The sequence below is a fragment of the Salmo salar genome, chromosome 01 (assembly GCF_965601325.2).
Source record: "Salmo salar chromosome 01, fSalSal1, whole genome shotgun sequence".
In the NCBI taxonomy this organism is placed as follows: Eukaryota; Metazoa; Chordata; class Actinopteri; order Salmoniformes; family Salmonidae; genus Salmo; species Salmo salar.
This window is the reverse complement of record NC_138291.1, coordinates 566,259-588,251: the sequence shown is the minus strand read 5'-3', so window position 1 is coordinate 588,251 and position 21,993 is coordinate 566,259. Positions and strand designations below refer to the sequence as shown.

The window sequence follows — 21,993 nt, the reverse complement described above, 5'->3', positions numbered from 1 at the left end:
GATGACCTAGAGGTCAGAGAGGGAGGATAATCAGCAGCCTGATGACCTAGAGGGAGGAGAGGGAGGATAATCAGCAGCCTGATGACCTAGAGGTCAGAGAGGGAGGATAATCAGCAGCCTGATGACCTAGAGGTCAGAGAGGGAGTATAATCAGCAGCCTGATGACCTAGAGGGAGGAGAGGGAGGATAATCAGCAGCCTGATGTCCTAGAGGGCAGGAGAGGGAGGATAATCAGCAGCCTGATGACCTAGAGGGAGGAGAGGGAGTATAATCAGCAGCCTGATGACCTAGAGGGAGGAGACGTGACAATTCCAGACGTGTTCTAAGGAAAGGGAAAGGGGGGATACCTAGTCAGTTGTACAACTGAATGCCTTCAACTGAAATGGGTCTTCCACATTTAACCCAACCCCTCTGAATCAGAGAGGTGAGGGGGGGCTGCCTTAATAGACATCCACGTCTTCGGGCGCCCGGGGAACAGTGGGTTAACTGCCTTGCTCAGGGCCCGGGGAACAGTGGGTTAACTGCCTTGCTCAGGGCCCGGGGAACAGTGGGTTAACTGCCTTGCTCAGGGCCCGGGGAACAGTGGGTTAACTGCCTTGCTCAGGGGCAGAACGACAGATTTTTACCTTGTCATCTTGGGGATTCGATACAGCCACCTTTTGTTTACTAGTCCAACGCTCTAACCTAGTGGTTATGTTCTGTGTTCCAGGCTTGTTATGGGATTCTGAAGGTGCCAAAGGGAAGCTGGCTGTGTCGGACCTGTGACCTCGGCATCTTGCCAAAATGCCAACTCTGCCCCAAGAAGGGCGGGGCCATGAAACCCACCCGCAGCGGAACAAAGTGGGTCCACGTCAGCTGTGCTCTGTGGATCCCCGAGGTGACGACCCCTAACCTCTGACCCCTAAGCCTTTATAGTCTGTCCAATCATATGTCTTTGTCCAAGCCTATCCTGGTATGCGGCCTCATCAAGGCGGCTAGTCGTTATCAAGTGATACTATCCTAGTGTTTCAAAGATGGTTGCATAAAGGGGACTTTCACATCTTGGCAAGGAGTGTATTGTCTAATGATTGTGTGTGTAGGTGAGCATTCGGAACCCAGAGAAGATGGAGCCGATCACCAACATGTCCCACATCCCCAGTAACAGATGGGCTCTGACCTGCTGTCTCTGTAAAGACCAGACTGGAGCCTGTATACAGGTACACACGGACACTGGGGCTATGTAGCTACTGCATTGAGATGGCTTTCTACCTGGTAGTTACCTCAACAATCCTCTCTCTCTCGCTCTCTGCATTCCCTCAGTGTTCAGCTGGGATCTGTCTGTCTGTCTATTCCCTCAGTGTTCAGCTGGGGTGTCTGTCTGTCTGTCTGTCTGTCTGTCTGTCTGTCTGTATTCCCTCAGTGTTCAGCTATGACCTGTAACACTCTGTGTATTCCCTCAGGGTTCAGCATTTGTATCTCTCTCTCTGTCTCTCTCTCTGTCTCTCTCTCTGTCTCTCTCTCTGTCTCTCTCTCTGTCTCTCTCTCTGTCTCTCTCTCTGTCTCTCTCTCTGTCTCTCTCTCTGTCTCTCTCTCTGTCTCTCTCTCTGTCTCTCTCTCTGTCTCTGTCTCTCTCTCTGTCTCTGTCTCTCTCTCTGTCTCTGTCTGTCTCTCTCTGTCTCTCTCTCTGTCTCTCTCTCTGTCTCTCTCTCTGTCTCCCTCTCTGTCTCCCTCTCTGTCTCCCTCTCTGTCTCCCTCTCTGTCTCCCTCTCTGTCTCCCTCTCTGTCTCCCTCTCTGTCTCCCTCTCTGTCTCCCTCTCTGTCTCCCTCTCTGTCTCTCTCTCTCTCTCTCTCTCTCTCTGTGTGTGTATTCCCTCAGTGTTCAGCCGAGAGCTGTAACTTTCTCTCTGTATTCCTGGTGTCTGCCAGGTCGCAGTTGTAAATGAGAACTTGTTCTCAACTGGGCTACCTGGTTAAAAAAATTGAAATAAAATAAAAATTCCCTCAGTGTTCAGCTAAGAGCTGTAACTCTGTATTCTCTGTGTTCAGCTAAGAGCTGTAACTCTCTCTGTATTCCCTCAGTGTTCGGCTAAGAGCTGTAACTCTCTCTGTATTCCCTCAGTGTTCGGCTAAGAGCTGTAACTCTGTATTCTCTGTGTTCAGCTAAGAGCTGTAACTCTGTATTCTCTGTGTTCAGCTAAGAGCTGTAACTCTCTGTATTCCCTCAGTGTTCGGCTAAGAGCTGTAACTCTCTCTGTATTCCCTCAGTGTTCGGCTAAGAGCTGTAACTCTCTGTATTCCCTCAGTGTTCGGCTAAGAGCTGTCGGACAGCGTTCCATGTGAGCTGTGCCTTACAGAGCAGCCTGGAGATGAACACCATCCTGACAGAGCAGGATGAGGTCAAGTTCAAATCCTTTTGCCCCAAACACTCCGGTCTGAAGGGAGGCCAGGACGGAGAGGGGGAGGAGGGGGCCAGAGACAAGAAGTGGCGGAAGAGTGACAGAGTCAGAGGTGATGAAGGGCCACCCCTCGTCCCAGCCCCCCAGGAGGAGAGCAGGGTGAACCAGCAGGCGGTGAACCTGCGTCAGCTCAAACTGCAGCAGCTGGAGGAGGAGTTCTACCAGTTTGTTGACGTTAAGGAGGTAGCCAATCACCTGCAGTTGCCCCCGGAAACGGTAGACTTCCTGTATCAGTATTGGAAGCTGAAGCGCCGAGCCAATCACAGCCAGCCGTTGCTGACCCCCCAGAAAGAGGAAGAGGAGAGTCTGGCTAGGAGAGAGCATGATGTCCTCCTCCACCGCTTACAGCTGTTCACTCACCTCCGCCAGGATCTGGAGAGGGTAGGTTCTACTTCCTCTTCCTGTTGCGCTGGGGGAGGGGTCAGGGTGCCACATGTTCACAGGCCACGCCTCCCAGGCCAGCCACGCCCAGGCAGCCGGCGATGGCTTCTCTACTAGACTGACTGACTGACAGTACTACTCTACTAGACTGACTGACTGACAGTACTACTCTACTAGACTGACTGACTGACAGTACTACTCTACTAGACTGACTGACTGACAGTACTACTCTACTAGACTGACTGACTGTACTACTCTACTAGACTGACTGACTGCTGACTGACTGTACTACTCTACTAGACTGACTGACTGACAGTACTACTCTACTAGACTGACTGACTGTACTACTCTACTAGACTGACTGACTGACAGTACTACTCTACTAGACTGACTGACTGACTGACTGTACTACTCTACTAGACTGACTGACAGTACTACTCTACTAGACTGACTGACTGACTGACTGACAGTACTACTCTACTAGACTGACTGACTGACTGACAGTACTACTCTACTAGACTGACTGACTGACTGACTGACTGTACTACTCTACTAGACTGACTGACTGACAGTACTTCTCTACTAGACTGACTGACAGTACTACTCTACTAGACTGACTGACTGACTGACAGTACTACTCTACTAGACTGACTGACTGACTGACTGTACTACTCTACTAGACTGACTGACTGTACTACTCTACTAGACTGACTGACTGACTGTACTACTCTACTAGACTGACTGACTGACTGACTGTACTACTCTACTAGACTGACTGACTGACTGACTGACTGACTGTACTACTCTACTTGACTGACTGACTGACTGACTGACTGTACTACTCTACTAGACTGACTGACTGACTGTACTACTCTACTAGACTGACTGACTGTACTACTCTACTAGACTGACTGACTGACAGTACTACTCTACTAGACTGACTGACTGACAGTACTACTCTACTAGACTGACTGACTGACAGTACTACTCTACTAGACTGACTGACTGTACTACTCTACTAGACTGACTGACTGACTGACTGACTGTACTACTCTACTAGACTGACTGACTGACTGACTGACTGTACTACTCTACTAGACTGACTGACTGACTGTACTACTCTACTAGACTGACTGACTGTACTACTCTACTAGACTGACTGACTGACTGACTGTACTACTCTACTAGACTGACTGACTGACTGTACTACTCTACTAGACTGACTGACTGACTGTACTACTCTACTTGACTGACTGACTGACTCTACTAGACTGACTGACTGACTGTACTACTCTACTAGACTGACTGACTGACAGTACTACTCTACTTGACTGACTGACTGACTGACTGTACTACTCTACTAGACTGACTGACTGTACTACTCTACTTGACTGACTGACTGACTGACAGTACTACTCTACTAGACTGACTGACTGACTGACTGTACTACTCTACTAGACTGACTGACTGTACTACTCTACTTGACTGACTGACTGACTCTACTAGACTGACTGACTGACTGTACTACTCTACTAGACTGACTGACTGACTGACTGACAGTACTACTCTACTTGACTGACTGACTGACTGACTCTACTAGACTGACTGACTGACTGTACTACTCTACTAGACTGACTGACTGACTGACTGACAGTACTACTCTACTAGACTGACAGCAGCTGGAGACGCTCAGCGAGAGACGGAGGACGTGATTGTCACCCTACACATGTTTTAGTTGTTTATGACAAGATGAGATAAAATGGGATTATATGGGTGGGATTATATGGGTGGGATTATATGGGTGGGATTATATGGGAGGGGATTATATGGGAGGGGAATTATAAGGGAGGGGATTATATGGGAGGGATTATATGGGAGGGGATTATGGGTGGGGTTTATGTATGGGTGGGGTTTATGTATGGGAGGGGTTTATGTATGGGTGGGGTTTATGTATGGGAGGGGTTTATGTATGGGTGGGGTTTATGTATGGGTGGGGAATTATATGGGAGGGGTTTATGTATGGGTGGGGTTTATGTATGGGTGGGGTTTATGTATGGGAGGGGTTTATGTATGGGAGGGGTTTATGTATGGGAGGGGTTTATGTATGGGAGGGGATTATGTATGGGAGGGGATTAGTTATGTATGGGAGGGGTTTATATGGGTGGGGTTTATATGGGTGGGGTTTATATGGGTGGGGTTTATATGGGTGGGGATTATGTATGGGAGGGGTTTATGTGGTGGGGATTATGTGTGGGAGGTTTGAGTCTGTAAAGTTCGTGCCACCTGGTTCTGCGTGCCACCTGGTTCTGCGTGCCACCTGGTTCTGCGTGTCACCTGGTTCTGTGTGTCACCAGGTGCGTAACCTGACCTACATGGTGTCTCGGAGGGAGAAGATAAAGAGGACTCTGTGGAGGATCCAGGAACAGATCTTCACTCATCAGGCCGAGCTGCTGGACCATGAGATCATCAACGGTACGTCGTGGTTAGGGTTAGGCTGGTAGTCGTGGTTAGGGTTAGGCTGGTAGTCGTGGTTAGGCTGGTAGTCGTGGTTAGTCTGTTAGTCGTGGTTAGGCTGGTAGTCGTGGTTAGGATTAGGCTGGTAGTCGTGGTGAGGGTTAGGCTGGTAGTCGTGGTTAGGGTTAGGCTGGTAGTCGTGGTTAGGCTGGTAGTAGTGGTGAGGGTTAGGCTGGTAGTCGTGGTGAGGGTTAGGCTGGTAGTCGTGGTTAGGGTTAGGCTGGTAGTCGTGGTTAGGCTGGTAGTAGTGGTGAGGGTTAGGCTGGTAGTCGTGGTGAGGGTTAGGCTGGTAGTCGTGGTTAGGGTTAGGCTGGTAGTCGTGGTGAGGGTTAGGCTGGTAGTCGTGGTTAGGGTTAGGCTGGTAGTCGTGGTTAGGGTTAGGCTGGTAGTCGTGGTGAGGGTTAGGCTGGTAGTCGTGGTTAGGGTTAGGCTGGTAGTCGTGGTGAGGGTTAGGCTGGTAGTAGTGGTGAGGGTTAGGCTGGTAGTCGTGGTGAGGGTTAGGCTGGTAGTCGTGGTTAGGGTTAGGCTGGTAGTCGTGGTGAGGGTTAGGCTGGTAGTCGTGGTTAGGGTTAGGCTGGTAGTCGTGGTTAGGGTTAGGCTGGTAGTCGTGGTTAGGGTTAGGCTGGTAGTCGTGGTGAGGGTTAGGCTGGTAGTCGTGGTTAGGCTGGTAGTCGTGGTGAGGGTTAGGCTGGTAGTCGTGGTTAGGGTTAGGCTGGTAGTCGTGGTTAGGGTTAGGCTGGTAGTCGTGGTGAGGGTTAGGCTGGTAGTAGTGGTTAGGCTGGTAGTCGTGGTTAGTCTGTAGTCGTGGTTAGGCTGGTAGTCGTGGTTAGGTTAGGCTGGTAGTCGTGGTGAGGGTTAGGCTGGTAGTCGTGGTTAGGGTTAGGCTGGTAGTCGTGGTTAGGCTGGTAGTAGTGGTGAGGGTTAGGCTGGTAGTCGTGGTGAGGGTTAGGCTGGTAGTCGTGGTGAGGGTTAGGCTGGTAGTCGTGGTTAGGATTAGGCTGGTAGTCGTGGTTAGGGTTAGGCTGGTAGTCGTGGTGAGGGTTAGGCTGGTAGTCGTGGTGAGGGTTAGGCTGGTAGTCGTGGTTAGGGTTAGGCTGGTAGTCGTGGTGAGGGTTAGGCTGGTAGTCGTGGTTAGGATTAGGCTGGTAGTCGTGGTGAGGGTTAGGCTGGTAGTCGTGGTGAGGGTTAGGCTGGTAGTCGTGGTTAGGGTTAGGCTGGTAGTCGTGGTTAGGGTTAGGCTGGTAGTCGTGGTTAGGGTTAGGCTGGTAGTCGTGGTGAGGGTTAGACTGGTAGTCGTGGTTAGGCTGGTAGTCGTGGTGAGGGTTAGGCTGGTAGTCGTGGTTAGGGTTAGGCTGGTAGTCGTGGTGAGGGTTAGGCTGGTAGTCGTGGTGAGGGTTAGGCTGGTAGTCGTGGTTAGGCTGGTTGTCGTGGTTAGGGTTAGGCTGGTAGTAGTGGTGAGGGTTAGGCTGGTAGTCGTGGTGAGGGTTAGGCTGGTAGTCGTGGTGAGGGTTAGGCTGGTAGTCGTGGTTAGGGTTAGGCTGGTAGTCGTGGTGAGGGTTAGGCTGGTAGTCGTGGTTAGGTTGGTAGTCGTGGTGAGGGTTAGGCTGGTAGTCGTGGTGAGGGTTAGGCTGGTAGTCGTGGTGAGGGTTAGGCTGGTAGTCGTGGTGAGGGTTAGGCTGGTAGTCGTGGTGAGGGTTAGGCTGGTAGTCGTGGTGAGGGTTAGGCTGGTAGTCGTGGTTAGGGTTAGGCTGGTAGTCGTGGTTAGGGTTAGGCTGGTAGTCGTGGTTAGGCTGGTAGTCGTGGTTAGGCTGGTAGTCGTGGTTAGGCTGGTAGTCGTGGTTAGGCTGGTAGTCGTGGTGAGGGTTAGGCTGGTAGTCGTGGTGAGGGTTAGGCTGGTAGTCGTGGTGAGGGTTAGGCTGGTAGTCGTGGTTAGGGTTAGGCTGGTAGTCGTGGTTAGGGTTAGGCTGGTAGTCGTGGTTAGGCTGGTAGTCGTGGTTAGGCTGGTAGTCGTGGTGAGGGTTAGGCTGGTAGTCGTGGTGAGGGTTAGGCTGGTAGTCGTGGTGAGGGTTAGGCTGGTAGTCGTGGTTAGGGTTAGGCTGGTAGTCGTGGTTAGGGTTAGGCTGGTAGTCGTGGTGAGGGTTAGGCTGGTACGTCGTGGTGAGGGCTAGACTGGTTCGTCGTGGTGAGGGCTAGTTGGGCTAGACTGGTACGTCGTGGTGAGGGTTAGACTGGTACGTCGTGGTTAGGGTTAGGCTGGTAGTCGTGGTTAGGGTTAGGCTGGTAGTCGTGGTTAGGGTTAGGCTGGTAGTCGTGGTTAGGCTGGTAGTCGTGGTAAGGGTTAGGCTGGTAGTCGTGGTTAGGGTTAGGCTGGTAGTCGTGGTTAGGGTTAGGCTGGTAGTAGTGGTGAGGGTTAGGCTGGTAGTCGTGGTTAGGGTTAGGCTGGTAGTCGTGGTGAGGGTTAGGCTGGTAGTCGTGGTGAGGGTTAGGCTGGTAGTCGTGGTTAGGGTTAGGCTGGTAGTCGTGGTTAGGCTGGTAGTCGTGGTTAGGGTTAGGCTGGTAGTCGTGGTTAGGGTTAGGCTGGTAGTCGTGGTTAGGCTGGTAGTCGTGGTTAGGCTGGTAGTCGTGGTTAGGGTTAGGCTGGTAGTCGTGGTTAGGGTTAGGCTGGTAGTCGTGGTGAGGGTTAGGCTGGTAGTCGTGGTTAGGGTTAGGCTGGTAGTCGTGGTGAGGGTTAGGCTGGTAGTCGTGGTTAGGCTGGTAGTCGTGGTTAGGGTTAGGCTGGTAGTCGTGGTGAGGGTTAGGCTGGTAGTCGTGGTGAGGGTTAGGCTGGTAGTCGTGGTTAGGGTTAGGCTGGTAGTCGTGGTTAGGGTTAGGCTGGTAGTAGTGGTGAGGGTTAGGCTGGTAGTAGTGGTGAGGGTTAGGCTGGTAGTAGTGGTGAGGGTTAGGCTGGTAGTAGTGGTGAGGGTTAGGCTGGTAGTAGTGGTTAGGGTTAGGCTGGTAGTCGTGGTTAGGGTTAGGCTGGTAGTCGTGGTGAGGGTTAGGCTGGTAGTCGTGGTTAGGGTTAGGCTGGTACGTCGTGGTGAGGGCTAGACTGGTTCGTCGTGGTGAGGGCTAGTTGGGCTAGACTGGTACGTCGTGGTGAGGGCTAGACTGGTACGTCGTGGTGAGGGTTAGACTGGTACGTCGTGGTTAGGGTTAGGCTGGTAGTCGTGGTTAGGGTTAGGCTGGTAGTCGTGGTTAGGCTGGTAGTCGTGGTTAGGCTGGTAGTCGTGGTTAGGGTTAGGCTGGTAGTCGTGGTGAGGGTTAGGCTGGTAGTCGTGGTGAGGGTTAGGCTGGTAGTCGTGGTTAGGGTTAGGCTGGTAGTCGTGGTTAGGGTTAGGCTGGTAGTCGTGGTTAGGGTTAGGCTGGTAGTCGTGGTGAGGGTTAGGCTGGTAGTCGTGGTGAGGGTTAGGCTGGTAGTCGTGGTTAGGGTTAGGCTGGTAGTCGTGGTTAGGGTTAGGCTGGTAGTCGTGGTGAGGGTTAGGCTGGTAGTCGTGGTTAGGGTTAGGCTGGTAGTCGTGGTTAGGGTTAGGCTGGTAGTCGTGGTTAGGGTTAGGCTGGTAGTCGTGGTTAGGGTTAGGCTGGTAGTCGTGGTGAGGGTTAGGCTGGTAGTCGTGGTGAGGGTTAGGCTGGTAGTCGTGGTGAGGGTTAGGCTGGTAGTCGTGGTGAGGGTTAGGCTGGTAGTCGTGGTGAGGGTTAGGCTGGTAGTCGTGGTGAGGGTTAGGCTGGTAGTCGTGGTGAGGGTTAGGCTGGTAGTCGTGGTGAGGGTTAGGCTGGTAGTCGTGGTGAGGGTTAGGCTGGTACGTCGTGGTGAGGGCTAGACTGGTTCGTCGTGGTGAGGGCTAGTTGGGCTAGACTGGTACGTCGTGGTGAGGGTTAGGCTGGTAGTCGTGGTGAGGGTTAGGCTGGTAGTCGTGGTGAGGGTTAGGCTGGTACGTCGTGGTGAGGGCTAGACTGGTTCGTCGTGGTGAGGGCTAGTTGGGCTAGACTGGTACGTCGTGGTGAGGGTTAGACTGGTACGTCGTGGTTAGGGTTAGGCTGGTAGTCGTGGTTAGGGTTAGGCTGGTAGTCGTGGTTAGGCTGGTAGTCGTGGTTAGGGTTAGGCTGGTAGTCGTGGTTAGGCTGGTAGTCGTGGTTAGGGTTAGGCTGGTACGTCGTGGTGAGGGCTAGACTGGTTCGTCGTGGTGAGGGCTAGTTGGGCTAGACTGGTACGTCGTGGTGAGGGCTAGACTGGTAGTCGTGGTGAGGGTTAGACTGGTACGTCGTGGTTAGGGTTAGGCTGGTAGTCGTGGTTAGGGTTAGGCTGGTAGTCGTGGTGAGGGTTAGGCTGGTAGTCGTGGTTAGGCTGGTAGTCGTGGTGAGGGTTAGGCTGGTAGTCGTGGTTAGGGTTAGGCTGGTAGTCGTGGTGAGGGTTAGGCTGGTAGTCGTGGTGAGGGTTAGGCTGGTAGTCGTGGTGAGGGTTAGGCTGGTAGTCGTGGTTAGGGTTAGGCTGGTAGTCGTGGTTAGGGTTAGGCTGGTAGTCGTGGTGAGGGTTAGGCTGGTAGTCGTGGTTAGGCTGGTAGTCGTGGTGAGGGTTAGGCTGGTAGTCGTGGTTAGGGTTAGGCTGGTAGTCGTGGTGAGGGTTAGGCTGGTAGTCGTGGTGAGGGTTAGGCTGGTAGTCGTGGTGAGGGTTAGGCTGGTAGTCGTGGTGAGGGTTAGGCTGGTACGTCGTGGTGAGGGCTAGACTGGTTCGTCGTGGTGAGGGCTAGACTGGTAGTCGTGGTGAGGGCTAGACTGGTACGTCGTGGTGAGGGCTAGACTGGTAGTCGTGGTTAGGGTTAGACTGGTAGTCGTGGTTAGGGTTAGGCTGGTAGTCGTGGTGAGGGTTAGGCTGGTAGTCGTGGTTAGGGTTAGGCTGGTAGTCGTGGTTAGGGTTAGGCTGGTAGTCGTGGTGAGGGTTAGGCTGGTAGTCGTGGTGAGGGTTAGGCTGGTAGTCGTGTTGAGGGTTAGGCTGGTAGTCGTGGTTAGGGTTAGGCTGGTAGTCGTGGTTAGGGTTAGGCTGGTAGTCGTGGTTAGGGTTAGGCTGGTAGTCGTGGTTAGGGTTAGGCTGGTAGTCGTGGTTAGGCTGGTAGTCGTGGTTAGGGTTAGGCTGGTAGTCGTGGTGAGGGTTAGGCTGGTAGTCGTGGTGAGGGTTAGGCTGGTAGTCGTGGTGAGGGTTAGGCTGGTAGTCGTGGTGAGGGTTAGGCTGGTAGTCGTGGTGAGGGTTAGGCTGGTAGTCGTGGTGAGGGTTAGGCTGGTAGTCGTGGTGAGGGTTAGGCTGGTAGTCGTGGTTAGGCTGGTAGTCGTGGTTAGGCTGGTACGTCGTGGTGAGGGTTAGGCTGGTACGTCGTGGTGAGGGCTAGACTGGTACGTCGTGGTGAGGGCTAGACTGGTACGTCGTGGTGAGGGCTAGACTGGTACGTCGTGGTGAGGGCTAGACTGGTACGTCGTGGTGAGGGCTAGACTGGTACGTCGTGGTGAGGGCTAGACTGGCACGTCGTGGTGAGGGCTAGACTGGTACGTCGTGGTGAGGGCTAGACTGGTACGTCGTGGTGAGGGCTAGACTGGTACGTCGTGGTGAGGGCTAGACTGGTACGTCGTGGTGAGGGTTAGACTGGTACGTCGTGGTGAGGGCTAGACTGGTACGTCGTGGTGAGGGCTAGACTGGTACGTCGTGGTGAGGGCTAGACTGGTACGTCGTGGTGAGGGCTAGACTGGTACGTCGTGGTGAGGTTCAGACTGGTACGTCGTGGTGAGGGCTCGACTGGTACGTCGTGGTGAGGGCTAGACTGGTACGTCGTGGTGAGGGTTAGTTGGGGTTAGACTGGTACGTCGTGGTGAGGGTTAGTTGGGGTTAGACTGGTACGTCGTGGTGAGGGCTCCTCTGGTACGTCGTGGTGAGGGTTAGACTGGCACGTCGTGGTGAGGGTTAGACTGGTACGTCGTGGTGAGGGTCAGACTGGTACGTCGTGGTGAGGGCTAGACTGGTACGTCGTGGTGAGGGCTAGACTGGCACGTCGTGGTGAGGGTTAGTTGGGGTTCCTCTGGTACGTCGTGGTGAGGGTTAGTTGGGGTTAGACTGGTACGTCGTGGTGAGGGTTCCTCTGGTACGTCGTGGTGAGGGCTAGACTGGTACGTCGTGGTGAGGGCTAGACTGGCACGTCGTGGTGAGGGTTAGACTGGCACGTCGTGGTGAGGGTTAGACTGGCACGTCGTGGTGAGGGTTAGACTGGTACGTCGTGGTGAGGGTCAGACTGGTACGTCGTGGTGAGGGCTAGACTGGTACGTCGTGGTGAGGGCTAGACTGGCACGTCGTGGTGAGGGTTAGTTGGGGTTCCTCTGGTACGTCGTGGTGAGGGCTAGACTGGTACGTCGTGGTGAGGGTTAGACTGGCACGTCGTGGTGAGGGCTAGACTGGTACGTCGTGGTGAGGGCTAGACTGGTACGTCGTGGTGAGGGCTAGACTGGTACGTCGTGGTGAGGGCTAGACTGGTACGTCGTGGTGAGGGCTAGACTGGTACGTCGTGGTGAGGGCTAGACTGGTACGTCGTGGTGAGGGTTAGACTGGTACGTCGTGGTGAGGGTCAGACTGGCACGTCGTGGTGAGGGCTAGACTGGTACGTCGTGGTGAGGGTTAGACTGGTACGTCGTGGTGAGGGCTAGACTGGTACGTCGTGGTGAGGGCTAGACTGGTACGTCGTGGTGAGGGCTAGACTGGTACGTCGTGGTGAGGGCTAGACTGGTACGTCGTGGTGAGGGCTAGACTGGTACGTCGTGGTGAGGGCTCGACTGGTACGTCGTGGTGAGGGCTCGACTGGTACGTCGTGGTGAGGGCTCGACTGGTACGTCGTGGTGAGGGCTCGACTGGTACGTCGTGGTGAGGGCTCGACTGGTACGTCGTGGTGAGGGCTCGACTGGTACGTCGTGGTGAGGGCTCGACTGGTACGTCGTGGTGAGGGCTCGACTGGTACGTCGTGGTGAGGGCTCGACTGGTACGTCGTGGTGAGGGCTCGACTGGTACGTCGTGGTGAGGGCTCGACTGGCACGTCGTGGTGAGGGCTAGACTGGCACGTCGTGGTGAGGGCTAGACTGGTACGACGTGGTGAGGGCTAGACTGGCACGTCGTGGTGAGGGCTAGACTGGCACGTCGTGGTGAGGGTTAGTTAGGGTTAGACTGGTACGTTAGGGACGGATTAGTGTTATTTGATGGATAGACGTTATAATAAAATAATACATAGCTAATATTAATAATGTAAATCTCCCATTGTGTCTGAACTTCTCTGGTTTCCAGACTAGTACCTAAAATAATATGGTACTAGTCTGTTATTCACCAATAAACATTCTCGTTGGCTTGGTCTGGCAGATACGGGTATAAATTAGTCTAGGAGATTCGTATTGTCACTAATCAAATGTTATTGGTCACATGCACATGTTTAGCAGATGTTAATGCGGGTGGAGTGGAATACTTGTATTCCCAGAGCCAACAGTGCAGTAGTATCTAACAATACTACTAACAGTATCTAACAGTGCAGTGCAGTAGTGTCTAGCAGTGCAGTGCAGTAGTGTCTAACAGTGCAGTAGTGTCTAACAGTGCAGTAGTGTCTAACAGTGCAGTAGTGTCTAACAGTGCAGTAGTGTCTAACAGTGCAGTGCAGTAGTGTCTAGCAGTGCAGTAGTGTCTAGCAGTGCAGTAGTGTCTAACGGCAGTGCAGTAGTGTCTAACAGTGCAGTAGTGTCTAACAGTGCAGTGCAGTAGTGTCTAGCAGTGCAGTAGTGTCTAGCAGTGCAGTAGTGTCTAGCAGTGCAGTAGTGTCTAACAGTGCAGTAGTGTCTAGCAGTGCAGTAGTGTCTAACAGTGCAGTGCAGTAGTGTCTAACAGTGCAGTAGTGTCTAGCAGTGCAGTAGTGTCTAACAGTGCAGTGCAGTAGTGTCTAACAGTGCAGTAGTGTCTAACAGTGCAGTGCAGTAGTGTCTAACAGTGCAGTAGTGTCTAACAGTGCAGTAGTGTCTAACAGTGCAGTAGTGTCTAACAGTGCAGTAGTGTCTAGCAGTGCAGTAGTGTCTAGCAGTGCAGTAGTGTCTAGCAGTGCAGTGCAGTAGTGTCTAACAGTGCAGTAGTGTCTAACAGTGCAGTAGTGTCTAACAGTGCAGTAGTGTCTAGCAGTGCAGTAGTGTCTAGCAGTGCAGTGCAGTAGTGTCTAGCAGTGCAGTAGTGTCTAACAGTGCAGTAGTGTCTAACAGTGCAGTAGTGTCTAGCAGTGCAGTAGTGTCTAGCAGTGCAGTGCAGTAGTGTCTAACAGTGCAGTAGTGTCTAACAGTGCAGTGCAGTAGTGTCTAGCAGTGCAGTAGTGTCTAGCAGTGCAGTAGTGTCTAGCAGTGCAGTGCAGTAGTGTCTAACAGTGCAGTAGTGTCTAGCAGTGCAGTAGTGTCTAGCAGTGCAGTAGTGTCTAGCAGTGCAGTGCAGTAGTGTCTAACAGTGCAGTAGTGTCTAGCAGTGCAGTAGTGTCTAGCAGTGCAGTAGTGTCTAGCAGTGCAGTAGTGTCTAGCAGTGCAGTAGTGTCTAGCAGTGCAGTAGTGTCTAGCAGTGCAGTAGTGTCTAACAGTGCAGTAGTGTCTAACAGTGCAGTAGTGTCTAACAGTGCAGTAGTGTCTAGCAGTGCAGTAGTGTCTAACAGTGCAGTAGTGTCTAACAGTGCAGTGCAGTAGTGTCTAACAGTGCAGTGCAGTAGTGTCTAACAGTGCAGTAGTGTCTAGCAGTGCAGTAGTGTCTAACAGTGCAGTAGTGTCTAACAGTGCAGTGCAGTAGTGTCTAGAGGCAGTGCAGTAGTGTCTAGCAGTGCAGTAGTGTCTAACAGTGCAGTGCAGTAGTGTCTAGCAGTGCAGTAGTGTCTAGCAGTGCAGTAGTGTCTACAGTGCAGTGCAGTAGTGTCTAGCAGTGCAGTGCAGTAGTGTCTAGCAGTGCAGTGCAGTAGTGTCTAGCAGTGCAGTGCAGTAGTGTCTAACAGTGCAGTAGTGTCTAACAGTGCAGTAGTGTCTAGCAGTGCAGTAGTGTCTAACAGTGCAGTAGTGTCTAGCAGTGCAGTAGTGTCTAGCAGTGCAGTAGTGTCTAGCAGTGCAGTAGTGTCTAGCAGTGCAGTAGTGTCTAGCAGTGCAGTAGTGTCTAGCAGTGCAGTAGTGTCTAGCAGTGCAGTAGTGTCTAGCAGTGCAGTGCAGTAGTGTCTAACAGTGCAGTAGTGTCTAACAGTGCAGTAGTGTCTAGCAGTGCAGTAGTGTCTAACAGTGCAGTAGTGTCTAACAGTGCAGTGCAGTAGTGTCTAGCAGTGCAGTAGTGTCTAGCAGTGCAGTAGTGTCTAGCAGTGCAGTAGTGTCTAGCAGTGCAGTAGTGTCTAACAGTGCAGTAGTGTCTAGCAGTGCAGTAGTGTCTACAGTGCAGTGCAGTAGTGTCTAACAGTGCAGTGCAGTAGTGTCTAACAGTGCAGTAGTGTCTAACAGTGCAGTAGTGTCTAACAGTGCAGTGCAGTAGTGTCTAGCAGTGCAGTGCAGTAGTGTCTAGCAGTGCAGTAGTGTCTAGCAGTGCAGTAGTGTCTAAGGCAGTGCAGTAGTGTCTAACAGTGCAGTAGTGTCTAGCAGTGCAGTGCCGTAGTGTCTAACAGTGCAGTGCAGTAGTGTCTAGCAGTGCAGTAGTGTCTAGCAGTGCAGTAGTGTCTAGCAGTGCAGTGCAGTAGTGTCTAACAGTGCAGTAGTGTCTAACAGTGCAGTAGTGTCTAACAGTGCAGTAGTGTCTAACAGTGCAGTAGTGTCTAACAGTGCAGTGCAGTAGTGTCTAGCAGTGCAGTGCAGTAGTGTCTAGCAGTGCAGTAGTGTCTAGCAGTGCAGTAGTGTCTAGCAGTGCAGTAGTGTCTAGCAGTGCAGTAGTGTCTAGCAGTGCAGTAGTGTCTAGCAGTGCAGTAGTGTCTAGCAGTGCAGTAGTGTCTAACAGTGCAGTAGTGTCTAACAGTGCAGTAGTGTCTAGCAGTGCAGTAGTGTCTAGCAGTGCAGTGCAGTAGTGTCTAGCAGTGCAGTAGTGTCTAACAGTGCAGTAGTGTCTAGCAGTGCAGTGCAGTAGTGTCTAACAGTGCAGTGCAGTAGTGTCTAACAGTGCAGTAGTGTCTAGCAGTGCAGTAGTGTCTAGCAGTGCAGTAGTGTCTAGCAGTGCAGTAGTGTCTAGCAGTGCAGTGCAGTAGTGTCTAGCAGTGCAGTAGTGTCTAACAGTGCAGTAGTGTCTAACAGTGCAGTAGTGTCTAACAGTGCAGTAGTGTCTAGCAGTGCAGTAGTGTCTAGCAGTGCAGTAGTGTCTAGCAGTGCAGTAGTGTCTAGCAGTGCAGTAGTGTCTAGCAGTGCAGTAGTGTCTAACAGTGCAGTAGTGTCTAGCAGTGCAGTAGTGTCTAGCAGTGCAGTAGTGTCTAGCAGTGCAGTGCAGTAGTGTCTAGCAGTGCAGTGCAGTAGTGTCTAGCAGTGCAGTGCAGTAGTGTCTAACAGTGCAGTAGTGTCTAGCAGTGCAGTAGTGTCTAGCAGTGCAGTAGTGTCTAGCAGTGCAGTAGTGTCTAGCAGTGCAGTAGTGTCTAGCAGTGCAGTGCAGTAGTGTCTAGCAGTGCAGTAGTGTCTAGCAGTGCAGTAGTGTCTAGCAGTGCAGTGCAGTAGTGTCTAGCAGTGCAGTGCAGTAGTGTCTAGCAGTGCAGTGCAGTAGTGTCTAGCAGTGCAGTAGTGTCTAACAGTGCAGTAGTGTCTAACAGTGCAGTGCCGTAGTGTCTAGCAGTGCAGTAGTGTCTAGCAGTGCAGTAGTGTCTAACAGTGCAGTAGTGTCTAGCAGTGCAGTAGTGTCTAACAGTGCAGTAGTGTCTAACAGTGCAGTAGTGTCCAACAGTGCAGTAGTGTCTAACAGTGCAGTAGTGTCTAGCAGTGCAGTGCAGTAGTGTCTAGCAGTGCAGTGCAGTAGTGTCTAACAGTGCAGTAGTGTCCAACAGTGCAGTAGTGTCTAGCAGTGCAGTGCAGTAGTGTCTAGCAGTGCAGTGCAGTAGTGTCTAGCAGTGCAGTGCAGTAGTGTCTAGCAGTGCAGTAGTGTCTAGCAGTGCAGTGCAGTAGTGTCTAGCAGTGCAGTAGTGTCTAGCAGTGCAGTGCAGTAGTGTCTAGCAGTGCAGTGCAGTAGTGTCTAGCAGTGCAGTAGTGTCTAGCAGTGCAGTAGTGTCTAGCAGTGCAGTAGTGTCTAGCAGTGCAGTAGTGTCTAGCAGTGCAGTAGTGTCTAACAGTGCAGTAGTGTCCAACAGTGCAGTAGTGTCTAGCAGTGCAGTGCAGTAGTGTCTAGCAGTGCAGTGCAGTAGTGTCTAGCAGTGCAGTGCAGTAGTGTCTAGCAGTGCAGTGCAGTAGTGTCTAGCAGTGCAGTGCAGTAGTGTCTAGCAGTGCAGTGCAGTAGTGTCTAGCAGTGCAGTGCAGTAGTGTCTAGCAGTGCAGTAGTGTCTAGCAGTGCAGTAGTGTCTAGCAGTGCAGTAGTGTCTAGCAGTGCAGTGCAGTAGTGTCTAGCAGTGCAGTAGTGTCTAGCAGTGCAGTAGTGTCTAGCAGTGCAGTGCAGTAGTGTCTAGCAGTGCAGTGCAGTAGTGTCTAGCAGTGCAGTGCAGTAGTGTCTAGCAGTGCAGTGCAGTAGTGTCTAGCAGTGCAGTGCAGTAGTGTCTAGCAGTGCAGTGCAGTAGTGTCTAGCAGTGCAGTGCAGTAGTGTCTAGCAGTGCAGTGCAGTAGTGTCTAGCAGTGCAGTGCAGTAGTGTCTAGCAGTGCAGTAGTGTCTAGCAGTGCAGTAGTGTCTAGCAGTGCAGTAGTGTCTAGCAGTGCAGTGCAGTAGTGTCTAGCAGTGCAGTGCAGTAGTGTCCAGCAGTGCAGTGCAGTAGTGTCCAACAGTGCAGTAGTGTCCAGCAGTGCAGTAGTGTCTAACAGTGCAGTAGTGTCTAGCAGTGCAGTAGTGTCTAGCAGTGCAGTAGTGTCTAGCAGTGCAGTAGTGTCTAGCAGTGCAGTGCAGTAGTGTCTAGCAGTGCAGTAGTGTCTAGCAGTGCAGTGCAGTAGTGTCTAGCAGTGCAGTGCAGTAGTGTCTAGCAGTGCAGTGCAGTAGTGTCTAGCAGTGCAGTGCAGTAGTGTCTAGCAGTGCAGTGCAGTAGTGTCTAGCAGTGCAGTGCAGTAGTGTCTAACAGTGCAGTAGTGTCCAACAGTGCAGTAGTGTCCAGCAGTGCAGTGCAGTAGTGTCCAACAGTGCAGTAGTGTCCAACAGTGCAGTAGTGTCCAACAGTGCAGTAGTGTCCAGCAGTGCAGTAGTGTCCAGCAGTGCAGTAGTGTCCAGCAGTGCAGTAGTGTCTAGCAGTGCAGTAGTGTCTAGCAGTGCAGTAGTGTCTAGCAGTGCAGTAGTGTCTAGCAGTGCAGTAGTGTCTAGCAGTGCAGTAGTGTCTAGCAGTGCAGTAGTGTCTAGCAGTGCAGTGCAGTAGTGTCTAGCAGTGCAGTGCAGTAGTGTCTAGCAGTGCAGTGCAGTAGTGTCTAGCAGTGCAGTGCAGTAGTGTCTAGCAGTGCAGTGCAGTAGTGTCTAGCAGTGCAGTGCAGTAGTGTCTAGCAGTGCAGTAGTGTCTAGCAGTGCAGTAGTGTCTAGCAGTGCAGTAGTGTCTAACAGTGCAGTAGTGTCTAACAGTGCAGTAGTGTCTAACAGTGCAGTAGTGTCTAGCAGTGCAGTGCAGTAGTGTCTAGCAGTGCAGTGCAGTAGTGTCTAGCAGTGCAGTGCAGTAGTGTCTAGCAGTGCAGTGCAGTAGTGTCTAGCAGTGCAGTGCAGTAGTGTCTAGCAGTGCAGTGCAGTAGTGTCTAGCAGTGCAGTGCAGTAGTGTCTAGCAGTGCAGTGCAGTAGTGTCTAGCAGTGCAGTGCAGTAGTGTCTAGCAGTGCAGTGCAGTAGTGTCTAGCAGTGCAGTGCAGTAGTGTCTAGCAGTGCAGTGCAGTAGTGTCTAGCAGTGCAGTGCAGTAGTGTCTAGCAGTGCAGTGCAGTAGTGTCTAGCAGTGCAGTGCAGTAGTGTCTAGCAGTGCAGTGCAGTAGTGTCTAGCAGTGCAGTAGTGTCTAGCAGTGCAGTGCAGTAGTGTCTAACAGTGCAGTGCAGTAGTGTCTAACAGTGCAGTAGTGTCTAACAGTGCAGTGCCGTAGTGTCTAGCAGTGCAGTAGTGTCTAGCAGTGCAGTGCAGTAGTGTCTAACAGTGCAGTGCAGTAGTGTCTAACAGTGCAGTGCAGTAGTGTCTAGCAGTGCAGTAGTGTCTAGCAGTGCAGTGCAGTAGTGTCTAGCAGTGCAGTCCAGTAGTGTCTAGCAGTGCAGTAGTGTCTAGCAGTGCAGTGCAGTAGTGTCTAACAGTGCAGTGCAGTAGTGTCTAGCAGTGCAGTGCAGTAGTGTCTAGCAGTGCAGTGCAGTAGTGTCCAACAGTGCAGTGCCGTAGTATCTAAAAACAATTCACAACAATTCACACCTAAAAGTAAAGGAATGGAATTAAGAAATGTATAATTATTAGATTGAGCAACATCAGAGTGGCATTGACTAAAGCAGTATGTAAACGTTATTTAAACATTGTTAAAGTGACCAGTGATTCCATGTCTATGTATATGGGGCATCAGCCTCTAAGGTGCAGGGCTGAGTAACCAGGTGGTAGCCGGCTAGTGATGGCTGTTTACCAGTCTGATGGCCTGGAGATAGAAGCTGTTTACCAGTCTGATGGCCTGGAGATAGAAGCTGTTTACCAGTCTGATGGCCTGGAGATAGAAGCTGTTTACCAGTCTGATGGCCTGGAGATAGAAGCTGTTTATCAGTCTGATGGCCTGGAGATAGAAGCTGTTTATCAGTCTGATGGCCTGGAGATAGAAGCTGTTTATCAGTCTGATGGCCTGGAGATAGAAGCTGTTTATCAGTCTGATGGTCCTGGAGATAGAAGCTGTTTAACAGTCTGATGGCCTGGAGATAGAAGCTGTTTACCAGTCTGATGGTCTGGAGATAGAAGCTGTTTTTCAGTCTCTCGGTCCCAGCTTTGATTCACCTGTACTGACCTCTCCTTCTGGATGGTAGCGGGGTGAACAGGCAGTGGCTCGGGTGGTTGTTGTCCTGGAGGGACCCAGTTGCCGTACCAGGCGGTGATACAGCCCGACAGGATGCTCTCCATTCTGCATCTGTAAAAGTTTGATGGTTTTAGGACCAAGCCACATTTCTTCAGCCTCCTGAGGTTGAGGAGACGCTGTTGCTCCTTCTTCACCACACTGTCTGTGTGGGTGGACCATTTCAGATCGTCAGTGAAGTGTACGTCGAGGAACTTGAAGCTTTCCACCTTCTCCACTGCAGTCCCGTCGATGTGGATAGGGGGCTGCTCCCTCTGCTGTTTCCTGAAGTCCACGATCATCTCCTTTTTGTTTTGAGGTTATTTTCCTGGCACCACTCTCCCAGGGCCCTCTCCTCCTCCCTGTAGACTATGTCATCCTTGTTGGTAATCAGGCCTACTACTGTCGTCTGCAGACTTGATGACTGAGTTGGAGCTGCCGTGCTTGGTAGTCATGGGTGAACAGGGAGTACAGGAGTGGGCTGAGTACGCACCCTTGTGGGGCCCCTGTCTTGAGGATCAGCGGAGTGGAGATGTTGTTTCCTACCTTCACCTCCTGGGGGCGGTCCGTCAGGAAGTCCAGGACCCAGTTGCACAGGGCGGGGTTGAAACCCAGGGCCCCGAGGTACATGATGAGCTTGCAAGGTACTATAGTGTTGAAGGATGAGCTGTATTCAATGAACAGCATTCTTATATAGGTATTCTTCTTGTCCAGATGGGATAGGGCAGTGTGCAGTGCAATGGTGATTGCATCGTCTGTGGATCTATCGAGGCGGTAAGCAAATTGAAGTGGGTCAGTTGAAGTGACATGATCCTTAACTAGCCTCTCAAAGCATTTCATGGGTACAGGAACAATGGTGAACATCTTGAAGTAAGTGGAGATAGCAGACTGGGCTGGGAGTGATTTAATATGTCCGTAAATACGCCAACCAGCTGGTCTGCGCATCCTCTGAGGATGCGGTTAGGGATGCCGTCTGGGCCGGCAGGTCTGCGAGGGTAACGCGCTTAAACGTCTTACTCACATCAGCCACGGAGGAGGAGAGCCCACAGTCCTTGGTAGCGGGCCACGTCGGTGGCACTGTGTCATTCTCGAAAGTGGGCAAAGGAGGTGTTTAGCTTGTCCGGAAGCAAGACGTCTTAGTCCGCGACCTGGCTGGTTTTCCCTTTGTAGTCTGTTGTTGTCTATAGACCCTGCCACATACGTCTTGTGTCTGAGAGGTTGAATTGCGACTCCACTTTAATTGCTTTTACGAGGGAATAACTACACTGTTTGTATTCGGGCCATATTCCCTGTCATGGTTAAAATGCGGTGGTTCACGCTTTCAGTTTTGTGTGAATGCTGTCATCTATGCACGGTTTCTGGTTTGGGTTTAAATAGTCACAGTGGGAATAACAACTCCTATACACTTCCTGATAAACTGTCACCGTATCCGTATATTTGTCCATATTATTCTCAGAGGCTACCCGGAACATATCCCAGTCCGCGTGATCAAAACAATCTTGAAGCATGGATTCCGATTGGTCAGACCAGCGTTGAATAAACCTTAGCACGGGTACTTCCTGTTTGAGTTTCTGCCTATAGGAAGGGAGGAGCAAAATGGAGTCGTGATCAGATTTGCTGAAGGGAAGGCGGGGCAGGGCCTTGTTGGCATTTCAAGAAGTTGAGTAGCAGTGGTCCAATGTTTTACCAGAGTGAGTACTACAGTCAATGTGTTGATAGAACTTCGGTAGCGTTTTCCTAAATTTGCTTTGTTAAAATCCCCAGCTACAATAAATGCATTCTCAGGATATGTGGTTTCCAGTTTGCATAAAGTCCAGTGTAGTTCCTTGAGGGCCGCTGTGGTATCGGCTTGAGGGGGGAATATACACGGCTGTGACAATAACCGAAGAGAATTCTCTTGGGAGGTAATACGGTCGGCATTTGATTGTGAGGGATTCTAGGTCGGGTGAACAAAAGGACTTGAGTTCCTATACATTACGACAATCACACCATGAGTAGTTAATCATGAAACACACCTCTGCCTTCTTCCTGGAGAGTTCTTTATTCCTGTCTGCACAATGTACTGAGAACCCAGGTGGCTGAATGGACGGGGACAGTATATCCCAAGAGAGCCATGTTTCTGTGAAATAGAGTATGTTACAATCCCTGATGTCTTTGGAAGGAGATCCTCGCCCTGAGCTCGTCTACTTTATTGACCAGAGACTGAACATTAGCGAGTAATGTACTCGGAAGCGGTGGATGGTGTGCACGCCTCCTGAGTCGGACTAGAAGTCCACTCCGAATACATGTTCGCCGGCGGTGTTTTGGAGCAGACTCTGGAATTAGTTAAATTGCCCTGGGGGGTACGAACAAAGGATGCAATTTGGAAAAGTCGTATTCTTGGTCGTAATGCTGGGACAGAAACAGAATGCTTCCAATGTTTAAGTAGGCTAGTAGTACTCTCTCTTATCAATGTTCTGAAAACTCGATCAAACTCACTCACT

General features: G+C 51.6%; 1 protein-coding gene across 4 annotated transcripts in view; it reads left to right on the top strand.

The window, feature by feature from the left end:
• Positions 1 to 21,993, top strand: part of jade1 (jade family PHD finger 1) — a 66,078-nt gene that overhangs the window by 34,252 nt on the left and 9,833 nt on the right. For all 4 annotated transcript variants that reach the window (XM_045705232.2, XM_045705120.2, XM_045705172.2 and 1 more), the window contains exons 7-10: positions 710 to 877; positions 1,080 to 1,196; positions 2,283 to 2,816; positions 5,171 to 5,288. In XM_045705232.2, coding sequence (XP_045561188.2) covers positions 710 to 877; positions 1,080 to 1,196; positions 2,283 to 2,816; positions 5,171 to 5,288 — 937 coding nt within the window. The remainder of the gene's footprint in view (positions 1 to 709; positions 878 to 1,079; positions 1,197 to 2,282; positions 2,817 to 5,170; positions 5,289 to 21,993) is intronic.